This window comes from Cryptomeria japonica, chromosome 4, assembly GCF_030272615.1.
Source record: "Cryptomeria japonica chromosome 4, Sugi_1.0, whole genome shotgun sequence".
NCBI classification, from domain to species: Eukaryota; Viridiplantae; Streptophyta; class Pinopsida; order Cupressales; family Cupressaceae; genus Cryptomeria; species Cryptomeria japonica.
Genome location: NC_081408.1, coordinates 354,468,998 through 354,485,410, shown reverse-complemented (window position 1 = coordinate 354,485,410; position 16,413 = coordinate 354,468,998). Strand labels below are relative to the sequence as shown.

At 37.2% G+C, this 16,413-nt stretch overlaps 1 protein-coding gene across 2 annotated transcripts in view; it reads left to right on the top strand.

Annotated features, from left to right (window-relative positions):
- The window catches only part of LOC131063642 (peroxisomal ATPase PEX1), a 191,048-nt gene extending 179,104 nt beyond the window's left edge, over nucleotides 1-11,944 (top strand). For both annotated transcript variants that reach the window (XM_057997538.2, XM_057997537.2), the window contains exons 17-18: nucleotides 10,894-11,184; nucleotides 11,498-11,944. In XM_057997538.2, the coding sequence (XP_057853521.2) occupies nucleotides 10,894-11,184; nucleotides 11,498-11,536 (330 nt within the window). In that variant the 3' untranslated portion in view covers nucleotides 11,537-11,944. The remainder of the gene's footprint in view (nucleotides 1-10,893; nucleotides 11,185-11,497) is intronic.
- Nucleotides 11,945-16,413: the final 4,469 nt, after the last annotated feature.

Sequence of the window (16,413 nt, the reverse complement as noted above, 5' to 3'; positions counted from 1 at the left end):
TTCATATACCATTATAATGTGTGAGAACAGATTCTGATCATAACTGTTTTAGTTTTTGGCATCAACATTTTAGGTCACATTCTGTGACCCATCATTAGGATGGATTTGCCATGAAATTTAAAGATTTTAAGGAGTTAAAACTATGTTACCAGGTTCCTCTAAGAGACCTCCGTCCCCATATTAGTATAGTTTGGGTCTGGGTCTTGAGCTGGTTCCTCATTGGGTTTGCCTAGGGTCCCTCTTGAGCACCCTAGGCCAAACCTAGGCAAACCCAAGGGGACCCAAGGGCTGTGCAAAAAAAAACATTTTAATAAGAAAGAAGTGTTTGCGTATATAATTTCGCCTTTAAGTGAGAAAATTGTGAAAATGGCATGCGTCATGAAGATCTGTGTGGTTTCAAGATATAGAATACCACTAAGAAAAATCCATTATATGGGTTGAGCAACATAGGAAATTAATTTAGGTACTAAACAAGACAATGGGAATGGATTTTGAGCCCCGTTTACAAGAGTAGCTTTATGGGGCACAAGAACACTTTGTTGTCTACAAAATAGTTGAGGGACGTTTGCATGCCCCCTAGCGGACTCGTGGATCCCCAAGATTTCCTTTGCATTGTAAGATGGCCTTCTTTGGGGATGGTGGCCAAGGGGATGACGGGGACATTTTAATGCCATCTTGTTGATTGTACTCACAAAATCTGAATCACCATTGTTGTGTGTGAATCATCAATGGTAGGCATATGTATTGTTCATATTGATTGGATAGGTGGTAGACTTACTGTGTTTGCAAGGCAAAAATACATGTATTGGTGGCAATCAGATGTACCGTCCTCTTGATGAGGAAGGAGCACTCCATGGATGACAAGGATATTTGGTTGAAGTCTGGTGATGGCAATATTAGTGTTTGTTATTTTGCATGATTTGTTGACCTGTTGATGGAGTTTGTTGATATTTTATCAAATAGATTTGAATAGACCATCTAGGAAGATAGTCTCTCATTCAAAGACTGTTTAAATGGGTTATCTCAATAGCTTGCATTGAGTTATTTCTGTTTTGAATTCACCATAAGCTCATGTTTGCTCTTCTACTTCAATGGCTACAAGAGCTGCTGAATTCTCCTTTAGCTCTCTCAAAGTGACTTCCACCCAATGCTCTCACACCCAAACCCATAGGCCTAATATGCTAGCATGACCAAAGGGAGAAGAAATGGGATGAATTCAAATGGCGTGGCTTACTTTTCCTATCATTTTTTCATTTGCCTGAATGTTTGGTTTGATTGTTTGATTGCTATAACGTGAATGCTTGAAGTAGATTTGGAGCTTGTACTTTGCTTGAATGAATAGATCCTAACATTTGCTTTGTTATTTGTTGATTTTGGTTTATGAATGGCTTTTTGTGTTTTCCAAATGTATTCAAATGCTCAAATAAATTGGATCTAATTATAATAAATGACTAAAATGAACTATATTTTTTGAGTATTTTCTTGTGCTTATGTTTTTGCATGCATGTAAAAGAAAGGCTATTTTATTTTAAGAAGATGAATTGAAGTGCAAAAATTAGCAAGCTTAAGAATTCTTTTCCTGCAATTCAATATGACAAACTTATTGTTATATAATATGATATGAATAAATAATCCACTAGCAAATTCTTCTTTTGAATACAATGATGACAATGTGATGGTTTTTTGTTGATTTGTTGTTTGTTAGTTTTGTTATTCACAAGGAAAGAGGTTTGTTTTGCTCTTCTTTGTTTTATTGGCTTTTGCGATGATTTGAGAGTTTTTGAAAGAATGACAATGCTGTGCTCAAAATAAATTTTGCAAGCATAAAAGTTAAAACCAATATAATCTTGCAAATTAAAAAGCTACTCCATCCAAACTTTAAATTTTGCTGCAGAGTGCAACAAATTCAAAGCAATTAAATAACTTAACTAGATTAATAAGAATTAATCTAATTTATTAAAACGAACTAATCTAAAACAACATAAATGAAATTCTACACCTGGGACAAGGAGCATCCAAGGTGTAACAAATTGTAAGTGGCAAATCAGTCCTTAGAGATCCAGCTGTTCAGTATGCTTTCTTCTGTCAACTATGGACTCTCCCTCTGATGGAGGGAAGGTGGGAAAACCAAACATATATACTTTAAGAGAAACAAAACAAAAGATTGCTTCTCTTGTGACTGGTATTGAAGCTTGGGAGTTGTTTGAAGCAATGAAGCTAATAAAAATGGTAATTTTGAAGAACCTAGAGGCTGTATGTAATTTCATGATTTGTGAAAGTGTGGAAATTTTGGTTCTATCCTTCAACAAGATTCAGACCTAATGTTAGCAAGAAATTGTCAAGAAGAGATGACCTCTATGCTCCACGGAGATGCATCCGCTGGCTTGGCACCCCTATCCCCATACCAGTAACTTTTTGGGGACTTGGGGATGGCCAAGAAATGTTCCCTCTCCATCCCCCTTTTCAGCCATAAATCAGAAACGTTTCAGGATGGTCAAGTGTTGGAATCACCGCTGCCATTATGCCAAAAGCTCGAGCTGTCAACAAACGTCACAGCGGCCAAAGACAAGGATCCACGGGAGGCGGTTAAGCACTTGTCACGAATCCCGAAGGAGGTGCTGACCACCAAGTCAACAATCTCCCCCTTAGCACTGACTAAGGGTTCTGCACCAATGGAATGAAGACCTCCCGAGATTCGAACCTGTAACCCAGCGCTCTGATACCACTTGTTGGAATCACCACTGCCATTACGCCAAAAGCTCGAGCTGTCAACAAACATCACAGCGGCCAAAGACAAGGATCCACGGGAGGTGGTTAAGCACATGCCACGAATCCCAAAGGAGGTGCTGACCACCAAGTTGTTAATGCATTAGTAGCTTCTGCAAGATAAGACTTTCCTTACCCGTTAATCTCCTCTATTCTGTTTTGGTTTACTCATCTATGTTATTAGATTATCTGATTTATGCTTTCCGAACTGAATATGTTTATCAGATTATAACATTGATCATGATTATAATATTGACATTGAAATTGATACATGTTCATCCTCCTTACCTGCAGCAAAAGAAAGATAACAATATTATTGACATAGTTATAATATCAAAATTAAATACACCATCCTGCATGTAACTTGTTCTTTAAATTGGAAATTGCAATAACATTTACATGGTATCAAAGCCAAGTTGATCAAACTTGAGGCTATTCAATTTCGTGAACAATTTAAGACACAAGGTTATATACTACATCACATTTCTCCAATGGCCAGTGCTATCAGATTCGAAGACAGACTCGGAGGTGGCGATGATTTTTCAGCCTAGAAGTTCAGAATCCACATGATCTTAAAAGAGAACAAAGTAGATTCATTTGTTCAAACTAAAAATGACCAACCTGAAAATGAACCTGACAAAACAGCATGGATTGAAGGAAATGAAAAAGCCATCAAAATAATAGTTGATGGGGCGAGAAACAACATAATGCCCATCATAAGAAAACATCAGACAGCCTATAAAATGTTCAAAGCACTTGAAAGCACATTTGAGATTTTGAATGCAAGTCGAACTCTGGCATTAAAATGAGAAATAAATCATATCACCATGAACAAGGGGGAGACAATCAACGCCTACTTTATGCGGATATCAACTCTAAGAGATGAACTAGCTACTCTGGATTACGAGATCAAAAGCAAAGAGTTAACACTCATTGCTCTAGATGGGTTGCCTATTGGATGGAGCACATTCGTCCAAAGCATCAGTGCAAGGTCCAAGTATCCTAAGTTTGAAAGATTAAGGGACGATTGTCTCCAAGAAGAATCAAGATTGAACAAGATGGGAATAAAACAAAAGAACATAGACGAAGACCTTCAAGTTCTAAATACTAAAACAAATAAGACAACCAAGAAGAAGCAATTGAGAAAGAGGAAGGGTCATCAAGGAAAGAACACTTCAAAGAGAGACCTATCACATATTCAATGCTATAGGTGCGATAAGTTCGGGCACTTTGTTGCAAAATGTCCAGAGAGAGCCAAACAAGCCACATTTGCCAGAGCAGGAAAATCTAAAAGAGAAGATGACTCCCAGAACTATGTCCTCTACTCAGCACTTACAAGTCATGCATCAAATAAGTCTAACTTCTGGGTGATCGACAGTGGCTCATCTAGACACATTACAGGGTTTAGAGAAGTGCTAGACTCCATGACAGAGGATAATGATGAGGAAGTAACCATCGGAGATGATTCCTCACATCCAGTTAGAGGAATTGGTTCCTGCACTATCAAACTGAAGACAGGCATATCATTGCAACTCGAAGGAGTACTATATGTCCCCAACATCAAGAGAAATCTAGTCTCCATATCAGCCCTAGAAGATAACGGATACAGAGTAACCTTCATGGAGAACAAGGTGTTGGCTTGGCCAAGACATTCTTCCATCAAGAAAGCTAAAGTCATTGGTCAAAGACAAGGCTATTTGTATGAGCTATGCACAGAGCCCAACCTAGCCCTAATTCATGAAGCAACAAATGCAAATGAGGTCTGGCATAGAAGACTAGGCCACCTGAATTATAGAGCTTTATCATCTATGGGAAACCTTGTCACAGGTTTACCTAAGTTGAATACATGGTTGGGAAGATTACTGAGGAAGATCGATGCCACATTGATACTGCTAAGTGTCCTGTGCGTGGCATATGGGCTCAACATCTCACAGATCCTGGTTATGTCAGATGAACACAACAACTAAAAGTATGTGTGTCAAAGAGCAACCATCAAATGAGATCTAAATCTTCAAGTGCAAAGAATCAAGAATGAACAATTGCTGGATTGCGAGGAAGACTAATAAACAAAGAGATAAGTAATCCATGTTTGATTAATGATCATGAATTTCATATGTAGTTATTAATTCATGCAATTACATTATGTGTGTTATTTGTGAATCAACATTGTCAGTAGGTGTCCGCACAGGACAAGCTACATTTGAACATCTTGTTTCAATCAATGTACTATGAGAAACTTGCCCCTTACATGCAGAACATCTTTAGAATCACAACTAAAGCAGTTAAAAGTGATGAAGAGCTTGTTGCTCCTTAGGCTATAGAGTTTTGAAGTACTATTTGTGATGAAAAATTCAGGAAGAATATGGAGGGGACTTTAGTGGAGATTCTGAGATTTCGCATTCCCATCTATAAACAAGTATTTGCCTGTAGAAGTGCAACAGTCCATGAGGAAGAAATATTGACCATAGGGGCTCTTGTTAATGCTACTAGTGGTGAATTTGCTAAGTACATGCCAGAGTTCTATAAGTCATGTTTTGCAGGTGATCTTTCGAGATAAAGAAAGGACAAACCAAGAAGCATAAGAGATTTCATTCAAGGGAGAAAGAACTCGATGCTTGCAGTCATAGGACTGAGTTGATGGCGGTAAGTATTCATCGAAGAAGAAGAACCCATACAGTTTGTCCTTGCGATCTGGTTCTTCGAAGAGGAGGTCAGATGGTTGATATCAGATTCAGAGGGAGTCTAACATTTCATCAGAAGCAACATTAGACAAGGAGGTCAAAAGGTTGATAACAGGCTCAGAGGGAGCCACACCATCATGAAGATATGCTTAATGCATCCTTCTCTGTGAGAGAGAAGTTTGAGGAGCAAGCCATTGCTTAATACATTCTTCTCTGTAAGAGAGGAGTTTGAGGAGCAAGCCCTTGTTAATACACTCTTCTCTGTGAGGGAGAAGTTTGAGGAGAAGGACCATGTTCCACCCTCTGGGAATAGCCATGATGAATGTCATCATGTTGGGTACCGTGATGAATCGTGTTCCACCCTCTAGGAGTAGCCATGGTGGATGTCATTTCATAACTATATTATTAACAAGGATTCCTCCCTAGCTAAGAGGGAGTGTTGATGTTGTAGTGGCCACCCTTGTGAAGAGACAGATGGTGTCATTGAGGACCGACCCCTTGTGAAAGGGTGCCTCCCTCTTATATATAGAAGATTCAAACTCATTCTCTAATCCCTTCAATTTATGTGAAGAGCAGTTTATATATTAGCTAGAGCAGATCAACCCTGTGAAGAAGGCCAATCAGATTTGTTCTTGTGAAATTTGCTTCAAGGAGTGAAGCAACATGTATTGGGTCCGTATCTTGCATTATTGCTAGACATATTTGATATATGAAGAAGACATTTTTATACTGGGTGTTTCTCCCTCGAGTAGGAGGGTTTTCCCTTGGAGATCAAACTGCAGATATTCTAGCCAAACCTCTTTCAGAGTGAAGGTTGATCACTTCAAAAAAGGTTTAGGTATGATAGAAAGGTAATTTGCTTTGTAATCTGTATTTGCATGTTTAATGTGTAAACTTCTTTGCCATGATAGGACATTTTGGATATATCCCTTGGGTTCATATCTAAGAGGTGACGATCTCTCAAGATAATGAACACTTGTATGGAGACATAATAAGGTGACGATCTTATAATGTCCAAACCAGTTATCATGGTGGATCTCTGGTGGATCATGGATGAAGCCATGATTGTGTTGTGGTAAAACATTCATATGAAGTGTTAGCGCACATACCACAACTTGGATAAGATGAGAATTTAAATCTTTCTCATACGATTATCCTTAAGTATTGCGTGTTTAGGCAATACTGATATCACGTGCTTAGGTGATATCCTGTCATCACAAGATTGACGTGATGGACATTTGTATCATGTGTCTAGATGATACTTCATATCATGTGATTAGGTGATATGACATTTGTATAAGGTGTTTTTTTGCACATACCACAACTTGGATAAAATGAGAATTTATGATTATCCTTAAGGATTGCGTGTTTAGGCAATACTGATATCACGTGTTCAAGTGATATCTTGTCATAATGAAATGATGAATCTTTTATATCACATGGTTAGGTGATACTCTATGTCACATACTTAGAGTGATGTTTTATATTTGTATCTTATGTCCCGATGGTACTTCATATCATATGAATAGATGATATATATTCTTGGAGACTGACATTATGGAAAAGAAATGTGATGCAGGTTACTTTATCTATCTTCCAAAGCTAAGAGGGAGTGTTAATGCATTAGTAGCTTCTGCAAGATAAGACTTTCCTTACCCGTTAATCTCCTCTATTCTGTTTTGGTTTACTCATCTATGCTATTAGATTATCTGATTTATGCTCTCCGAACTGAATATGTTTATCAGATTATAACATTGATCATGATTATAATATTGACATTGAAATCGATACATGTTCATCCTCCTTACCTGCAGCAAAAGAAAGATAACGATATTATTGACATAGTTATAATATCAAGATTAAATACACCATCCTGCATGTAACTTGTTCTTTAAATTGGAAATTGCAATAACATTTACACAAGTCAACATCAAGAAACGGACAAGGGGTGTCCCAATGTTCCCCATGTATCTATTTTTTTTAATTAAAGAAAAAACTTACAATCTTTCAACACTTGTTTGGTTTATGACATGCCCACTAGGATTTACAAAAAAATATGAAATTGGTGTTCACCATGAAGGTCTGTGTGGTTTTCAAGGTATTAATTAGGGCTTGGTGACAGGGGTGCTGCCCCTTGACCCCATTGGGGGTGTTGCCCCCAAACCTCCATCAAACTATAAGTCTAACCAAGTATTAGACCAATGATGAATCATGATCACAAAATCTGCAAAATACATATCCCCTATTGCAAATCTCTACATCTTTACAATCAAAGCTACAATTAAGGATTACCTTTTTTCATACAGTGGACAACGTTTTTAATATACAAGGACTGTCATACATAAAATTGGCATGCTATATTCAGTGTTCATTATACTGTTGAATGCAAGTTAAGTCATAGTTGGCAAGAAATACCATTTTCATAATGCAAAAATAGTAAAATACATGTGATTCCTATTCAATTACCCATGCTCACAAAGGCTCTATAGTGTCTACGATGAATGCTTTATCAATGTTATGATAATGAATAGATGAAATTTGTCTATATTTTTTAAAAATTCCCTTATTTTTAACAGTTGTCCTGTAAAAATTGGCCCAAAAGTACCTCTGGACTGGAAACACGTTCCCGTCCATGTCCCCGTCCCTGAAACTCCTTGTAGCATAGGATGACCTAAATACCCTAGAAAAAGATTTTTCGATTCAATTAATATCAAGAGATCCATAATTAGGGAGAAGTATAGTTTAACTATGCTGGGTGAGTAAACAAGAGTTCAAAAGCCAAAAATGGTGCAAAAATTGATGCATGCAAGAAAATATGTAGAAAAAAGTAACTTGCATGTTCGCCAATTTTACCAATATTTCAATCACCACTTTGTGTGGGCAAACTGATATACAGTGTTGATTTGTAGCTAGGTCGGATCCCTTCTAGGGCCGACCTAGTACATAAAATGCTAAGTGGCCTGTCGACCTTAGCATTTTGACATATCACTTTATTGTGTAAACCCTATTTGGGTCCGGCCCTATTTGGGCGATGGGTGTAACTTGTATAACTGACTGGTATATGTAACGTGTAATTAAGTGAGACTCATATTGAGTCCTACCCCAAATGAAACTTGTAATAAGCAACAATCGATGTAACTTGTGAATGGGCCTTGACCCATGTTTGAAATGTAACTTGGCTCCTAAATATACAAGGCCGACCAAGGGTTATTGTGTGTATGATCTCCTATATATGAAAGGAGACTTGAGGATCTCAAAGAAATCATTGACACAAGCAAATCTATCTCATGCGAACCATCTCTGATCAGCAGCGGGCATCTTCAGCAACATATATCTGCACTAGGGCATTTATCTATGACAGCGAATCTGTGCAAGGAGCAAACCTGTTCTAAAGCTTAGTAAATCTAATTCTGCACATCCGAACCTACCTAAACTCTGCCGAATTTCTGTTCATGCTGAGTGAACCCACTCAAGGCCAAGCGAACACCAATTCATCATCAGCGAAGACATTGCTAGGCTGCCGAACTTGATTCAGACTGGGCGAAACACCTTAGGTCTGCCGAATTCAGTCTCAATTCAGCTGACAGTAACTGTGATCTGCATACACATTCAATCCTTCATCTTCAGATAAGTTTGCTCTTGTTGCTGTGTGCCCTAAAGGGGTTAACATTTGTAATCTGCTACTGTGTTTATTCTAATCAGATCTGAGATCTTTGGTTGCTGTGTTTTTCCTCCAAGAGGGAGGTTTTCCCAGGGTACATGTGTGTTATGCGTATGATTTACTTTGCATTCTGATTTTCTGTTCTATACTGCTAATCTGATTGCTAAAACTAACACATAGGAGTGAATGGGTTAATTAACAATCAAAATATAGAATTTTGACAAACCTAGTGAGCAGATGATCAATAAACACAAAACGAAGGGTGAGAGAAGTCCTTAGGGTTAACGCTTCCATTGAGTTACAATTGGTTGAGAGAAAGTTTTATTCATGCCATGAGGTTCATGTGCTGAACCATCAATCATCAGCAAAGTTGCCATGTATGTTTGTCCATCCCTAGGAAACACCATTATATCAAACTTCTAGTTCAACTATATTTGCATGGACCGAGTCAAATTTGTGTGGTGAAGTGTTTCTTTGTAGCTGATTATCATTATATACATTAAAAAATGTGATAGAGTAAGGCAACATATCAAATTGTGACAAGGGGAAGGCATTTCAGTATATACACATTTCTCTGTTTAACTAGGATCAAAGAGTAAAATATAATGTATTGGTCATTTGGATACTTTTTGCAAATATTGTTTTGGCTTTACTCTGTTGATTCCCACAAACTAGGCCTTTTAGCCATAGTCACCTCACTCCTCTAATAAACTAGACACAAACATAAAATATATAATTGTTAGGTGTATCGACTATGATTGAGATGCCAAACAAAAAAATCCTATTAGTGTATCCATGCCACATAAGTGTGCTATTGCTTGTTTCATGTTTTGTCCTTTCTAAGAAATATTTGGCATAAGCCTCAAAAATGGCAGCGATACCTACTGAGAGCATCTTGGCAATTTCCAAAATTGGAGAAAGATTTCCATCCAAACTCTTATATAATGAGATACACAAGCTAGGGGGTTCTATGTTGTATTACAGGTACGGCTCTTTCCTTATTTCAGATATTTTGTTTGTCCAAGTATCAGTTCTCTCCTAGGATGAGGACCTTATAGATATTGGATTTTATTTTTGTAATTTTAGTGACTCTTTTGTCACCAAGATCTCACTTGTATTCTCTCTTAAAAACCTTTTTGTCAGCATGTTTTATTTCCCTGCATTTTCCGTATTGTTGCACCCTGGGAATGCTGGCACTATTAGTCTTATATGGGTCTACTCAGGGTAGAACTTTGTTCTCTTTATGGCTGTTTTAGCACTCTACCTGTAAATATTGCAACTCTTGCTACTACAAGCCAAAGGTGCCTCCTGCAGTGGCATTTCAGCTATATCAAAGATGGCGTGTAATTGTGGAAAGTCTACTAAAAAAAAGTTTTGTTAAAACCGAAGAATTTTTTCCTCTTTTTCTTGGCAAGCTTTTCGATGTTCAAATTGAAAGTCAAGTTAAATCTTCTAATCTTAGTTGCAGTCACTTTCTCGAGTAATTTTAGTCTGTGAATTTCTGGCTTATAGATCTTAATTTGGTTTGCTAAAAAATATATGGTGGTATGAGGAATGAGATCTAAAATTTGTAACTTTCAGGTTCACGTGTGATTTTTTAGCTTTAATCTGGACTGCTTTCCCTTTTTCAATTTTTTCATGGAACTTAGAAGTTAGAACTATAAGTATGTTGTTCGTTGAGTTATTTGGTAGAATTGCATTATGTCTTCTGTTTTCTTCTGTGCCCATGTTTTTATTAGCTTCTTTTTTTTTTTTTTCTTACATTGTTCTATTGTCTATATTCAGCTTACTTTGGCAAGTGATGTTGATCTTGGTACCATAGCTTCCGTTACAGAAGGATTCAGTGGTGCTGATCTACAAGCTCTTTTGTCAGACGCACAACTTGAATCTGTCCATGGGTTTCTTGAAACCAACTTGAATGGGAATGATGGTGGCACCAGCCGTCCCCTCATAACAAACAGGATTTTAGAATCTGTTCTTGCAAAGGCAAGGGCTTCAGTCCCAGAAAAAGAAAAGTATAGATTGTATGATATTTATGACCAATTCTTGAATTCAAAGACATCAGGAGCAGTGAAGGTCTCTCTCTCTCTCTCTCTCTCTCTCTCTCTCTCTCTCTCTCTCTCTCTCTCTCTCTCTCTCTCTCTCTAGCTTACACATGCATGAGCACATATGCACTATCTTGCACATTCATATGACAAGATGCAAAACTCCAACAATTTCAAGCAATGTGTTTCCAAATTTTAGGAAAATAGAGTATTGATAGGTAGCAAAGAAATGACATCAATGAAAGTGATTAAGTAGTGGTAATAAAAAATTAAGCTTATTTATTCTGGTTGTTTTGGAAAGTTTTTCTTTCTGTGGTTGAGTTCATATTGTTATTTCATTGCAGGCAAGAGATGTAAAAGGCAAAAGATCAACTTTAGCTTGAGGTGATCAGAAAACTGCTGGATGCATTTCTTTCCTTGCATGTATAATTGAAAATGAATGTGAAATAAAGGCAGTTTTAGTGCTTTGATCGCATTTCTTGTAACTTAAGGCCTTTTGAAATGGAATTAACGGGGAACAAAGATGTTTTGAAAGATTTTAGTCATCTGGCATTACATGTATCAATAACTATAGAATCACATGCCACAATGTATATGCATCCAAATCTCAAGTATGCCATACACAAGATGATAGCCATTCTTGTTGAATTCAAATGGCCGCTTTCTATTGTTTGAATACATGCTTGGAATGAATATTATTATATTAGCTGCATGAGGAATATCTGTACATAATATTTACAAAACACAAACTTTTGATTCTCCTAACATGTAAACATTGTTTACTTTTTACCGTTCAAGGAATGTTGTGCAGACTATTTGCGACCAATTTTCTAGTTTCTGAGGATTTTTTTTATTTTTTTATGATTTTTCAATAAAACAGCATGGCACACCCAGAGCTTAATGTTTAATTGGTTTCATGTTTTATGTCAAAATGCCACTTCCAGGCTATTTCAGCCTTGCTGAGAACTACTTGATTAAGAATATAGTATGAAGAGTTGAAAAGATTTTGAATTTGGCATGAATTATGGAATAACTCAACTAATCTTCAAGATCTTCTGGTGTAGAATGTACAAAACGTTTTGGATACCTTTATTTACGCCACGTTCAAACGTAAATATAAGAAGATAGACTCACTTCTATTTCGTTCATGTACATATTAGACTTAACTTGAAAAATATGTTTTCCTCTTCATAATTTTGATGACTCGTAACACAATGAAGTCAAGCAGAAACTATATTTTATACTTGGATGACACCCTTCAACAAGTCCTAGAATCCATTTTTTTACTAAAGACTAAATCACTTACATCGAACATTTAGTATACAATACTACAGAAGTTAATTGTACTATAGATATGGAACCCGATAAAACTACTTTTTACATTAGAGCTGACCTCCCATCACCAAGTGTTCCATTCTTTCTTCATTGGAATACACTACTCTATTAATATAGTTGTCATTGAAAAAACATTTATTCATGTTAGAGGAGGAGTTTGTTACATTGTTGTACCATTGGTTTGCAATAAGTAGAATGTGAGGACCAAACAATCTATGTCATAATTCATTTCATTGTAGGATAGTAGATTCTAGATGATACCTATAAACTTTGTTTATTTAGATTTTTAATGGATAATAAATTCTTCAAATAAATAATTTACCCTTTTAAAATGATTTTTAATTAGTGGATACAAGTTACAAAAATTAAAGTATATTGCAATCACTAGTACATTTGGGGCTCATTTCTGACGGCCTATCGTCGAAATTTCGACTACATTTCGTTGGACCGCTGACAAATGAAGTCGTTGAAAACTCCTCGTCGGACTTTTTGACGATGCCATTTAACAATTTCAACTACTTTTCGTCGGATTGCTGACAAATGAAGTCGTTGAAAACTCGTCGTTGGACTTTTCGACGATGCCATTTAACGTCAGAATTCCGACGACATCGTGAACTCTTCCGGCGATGGCCATGATCGCTCCTCCGGCCAAAAATGTCGTCGGATGGATGTCGGAATTCTGATGCTCCCCACGAATATGCATCGACGACCGTCTAACAAGAAAGTGTCGTCGGACATACAACATCCTCATCGGATGTTTCTTCAATTGGTGTTGCAATTCCGACAGCTGCTCGAAACTTTGCACCGACGAGGATGTTGTTAGTCCGACGGTTTGGCCGTCGGTGCAAAGTTTAGTTGTCGTCGGAATTTCGATGGTTTTTTTTTTTTTTTTTTAAGGTTTCAAGCTAATATGAGGGGCACCATGGTTGAGATGGTCCAACTCCTAAGAGGATTGTATCAACCACTGAGTACTGGTAAACCCAAATACAAGAGCCTTTAAAGCCAATTTTCTGGAAAAGGAAGGGACAACACCAATGGAAGAAGAGCAACCTAATCAAGGAGATGAAATGACAAGACTTAATGATAAATACAATGCCCTAGGTGTTGGCATATGAAGAGACACTTCCTTTACAAAATAGGATGAGATGAAGACAAGGAATGGGCATAGGAGGAGATGTGATGAGCAGCCTCAAAAGGACATTCAACATTGCTTTGGAAAGATCACCATTCCCACCTTTATTGTATTTGATAGCTCTTCAGCAAGAGCTTGGTTACAAAAATTGGATGCATGTTTCCTTTTGAATCCTAAGTTTGAAGAAGAGGCCATCAAGTTTGCCAACTTGCATCTTGAGGGGATGACTCACAAATGGCGGTATCATGGCATGATGGCCCAAGGGAAAGATTCAATCACCACCTTAGAAGATTTCAGCGAGACATTGATAAAGCGATTCGATAGAAAGGATAGAGAAATTCATTTCAAAAAGCTAGCACAATTGAATCAAGAGGGCATAGATAAATAGAGAATACATAAGATCTTGAAGGAGTGGCAAGACTAAACCAAACTTAGAATTGCAAAACCTAAGGGCTAGACCTAATGTCTTAGGGGCTCATCACAAATGGCGTTGCCTATGTGAAGGCGCAGAGACTTCGTAGTTCTTGAAACTATTTCAAACTCATCTAACATGATGGTATATCAAGGAGTGGGTATGCAACCCTTTCTAGGGTACCTTTACCCCAGACAGTTTTCTCGTCGGCTGCCACCCACTTAGGTGAAACAGAGCCGATGACCTAGCTAAAACAAAAGGTCCATCTATAACCCATAAACCAATGTTGATTGTAAAATAGTGATAAAAGTAAAACCAATCTATATGCTTCATCAATGGATTATCTCTACCACACTTATGTGATCTCCCAAGAGTTATAAACACAATTTTGATTCTTACAACTCTTATGAAAGAATCACTCTTAAATCATACAATTTTCAAGTGATATAAAGTACATGATTATGCTCATATCTATAAAACATGATCATTAACCAATACTAGTTACCCCCTAATGAATACCCCACTCAATTTGCATCATGGCATCATATAATAATGTTGATAATCAAAACAAGATCAATATAATATACCTAAATTTGACATCATTTCAATCATCTAGTAGGAAGCAATGGTCCTAAAACCATCATAACAAATCAACATATGACATTATGAATCTGCTACTTAGGAACCTCGAGAAGAATGAGAATTATTAAGGATCTCAAACTTGGGATAAAAGCTTATTATAATAAAGACAAAGAATGATAATATGTCAGGATTTAATAAGAATTAATTGCTATGACTTTAAATATTAGTCCAATCGAATGTGAACTATTGTGTACTTAGCTTTCTTGCTCAAAATACAAAATCAACATTGGTTGAGATCATATTAAATGTGGTTTCAATTCTCAATAGATAATAGAATTTTAACCAGAAGTATGGAAGGTTCTATAACAATAGTGCCACTGATTGGCATGACATCTTAACTAACAACACGGGGAGGGTGCTTAAGCAACGATGTCTATGATCAAGTTGATATTTAATGGTTGCCAGAAATGCTCGTCGAGCAGCACTAACCAATGTCAATATATATGGCAGTGTGATATTCTTCTCAATTCTTAGAGCCCATTATATATTTTTCAGGCAACTAGGGAATTAATTAGTTTCACCCACACATTAAGTCTAACTCCACACTACATAATTTGTTTTTCGGCCATGACCATTTCAAACATTCTTCCAATCATGTCCAACTGGTAATACACAATATGTTAGTCTCGTTTTGTTGATAAATTATGGGCCAGGACCCATATGATCCAATGTTGTAATAAACACACTTTCCATTAATAACTAGAACAGGTACAAATAAATTGATTTTCTTAAAAGCTTTTTTTTTTTTTTTAATCATACATGAGTAGCTTGTGATATTGACAGAGAATAAGGTTTTCCAAACAAAGCCTACCTCATGAATTTGAAGGGGTCACCAGATGACGGCTCCAAAGTCTTCTTTTGATTGAAATCTTTGAATATGGACCTGAATGCTACACCAACACCAGACGACACTCTCAACGTACCCACCCCTAAAACTCATAGTTGTTGTCACCTCATGAAACGTTACGATTGCAAGATAAGCATAGGATGGGTTTGTTAAAAAGGCTTTAGAATCTTTCAAGAAAATGTGATTGGCAGGTATAAAACCATATTCAACAACCCTTGCCAGCATCGTTCCTATGTCCTGGCAGACATGTATGCAAAACGTGGAAGCATATGTAGGGCAGTGTGATCTGTTAAGCCGATGCCCCTAGAGGAAAGTTGTTTCCTGCAATTCACTATCAGCCATTAATCTCCTTCCCCTACACTTCTCTGTTTGTATCCCCTCAAATTAAGCAGACCATACTGAGTTATAGGTCGCCCATACCCTGCATGCTCATTGTCAGTCTCCTTAGTCCTTGGCCTGAAAAGTCCCCCTATCCCAATCGTGGGACTCCATGCCTCATAAATGCCTTCTATCTGCCTAGTGGAATCGAGGAAATTGATTTCCTTAAATGCCTATTTATTTCCTTCTCTCTTAGTTGTCCATCGCTCTTACATTAACCTCATTTCAAGCTTATCTACTCCATGGTGTGTCAACATAACAACCTATGCGTAGCAAGAATTTAGTCTTTACTTATTTTGACAAGACCATCACCTCTGTAGGCGTTGGACTGTAATAAATTTATGGCCTATCTAAAACCATGAGCAGGTGAAATGTAATGGCACATTGGTGTGCTCCACCCTTGTACCTGATAAGGTGTAATGTTTACACAGTCGTGAAGTCTTGACTTGAGAAGAGTCATAGCTCTATGCCCCATCATTAAATTTGACCAACTCTACATCTTCATCATCTTTAA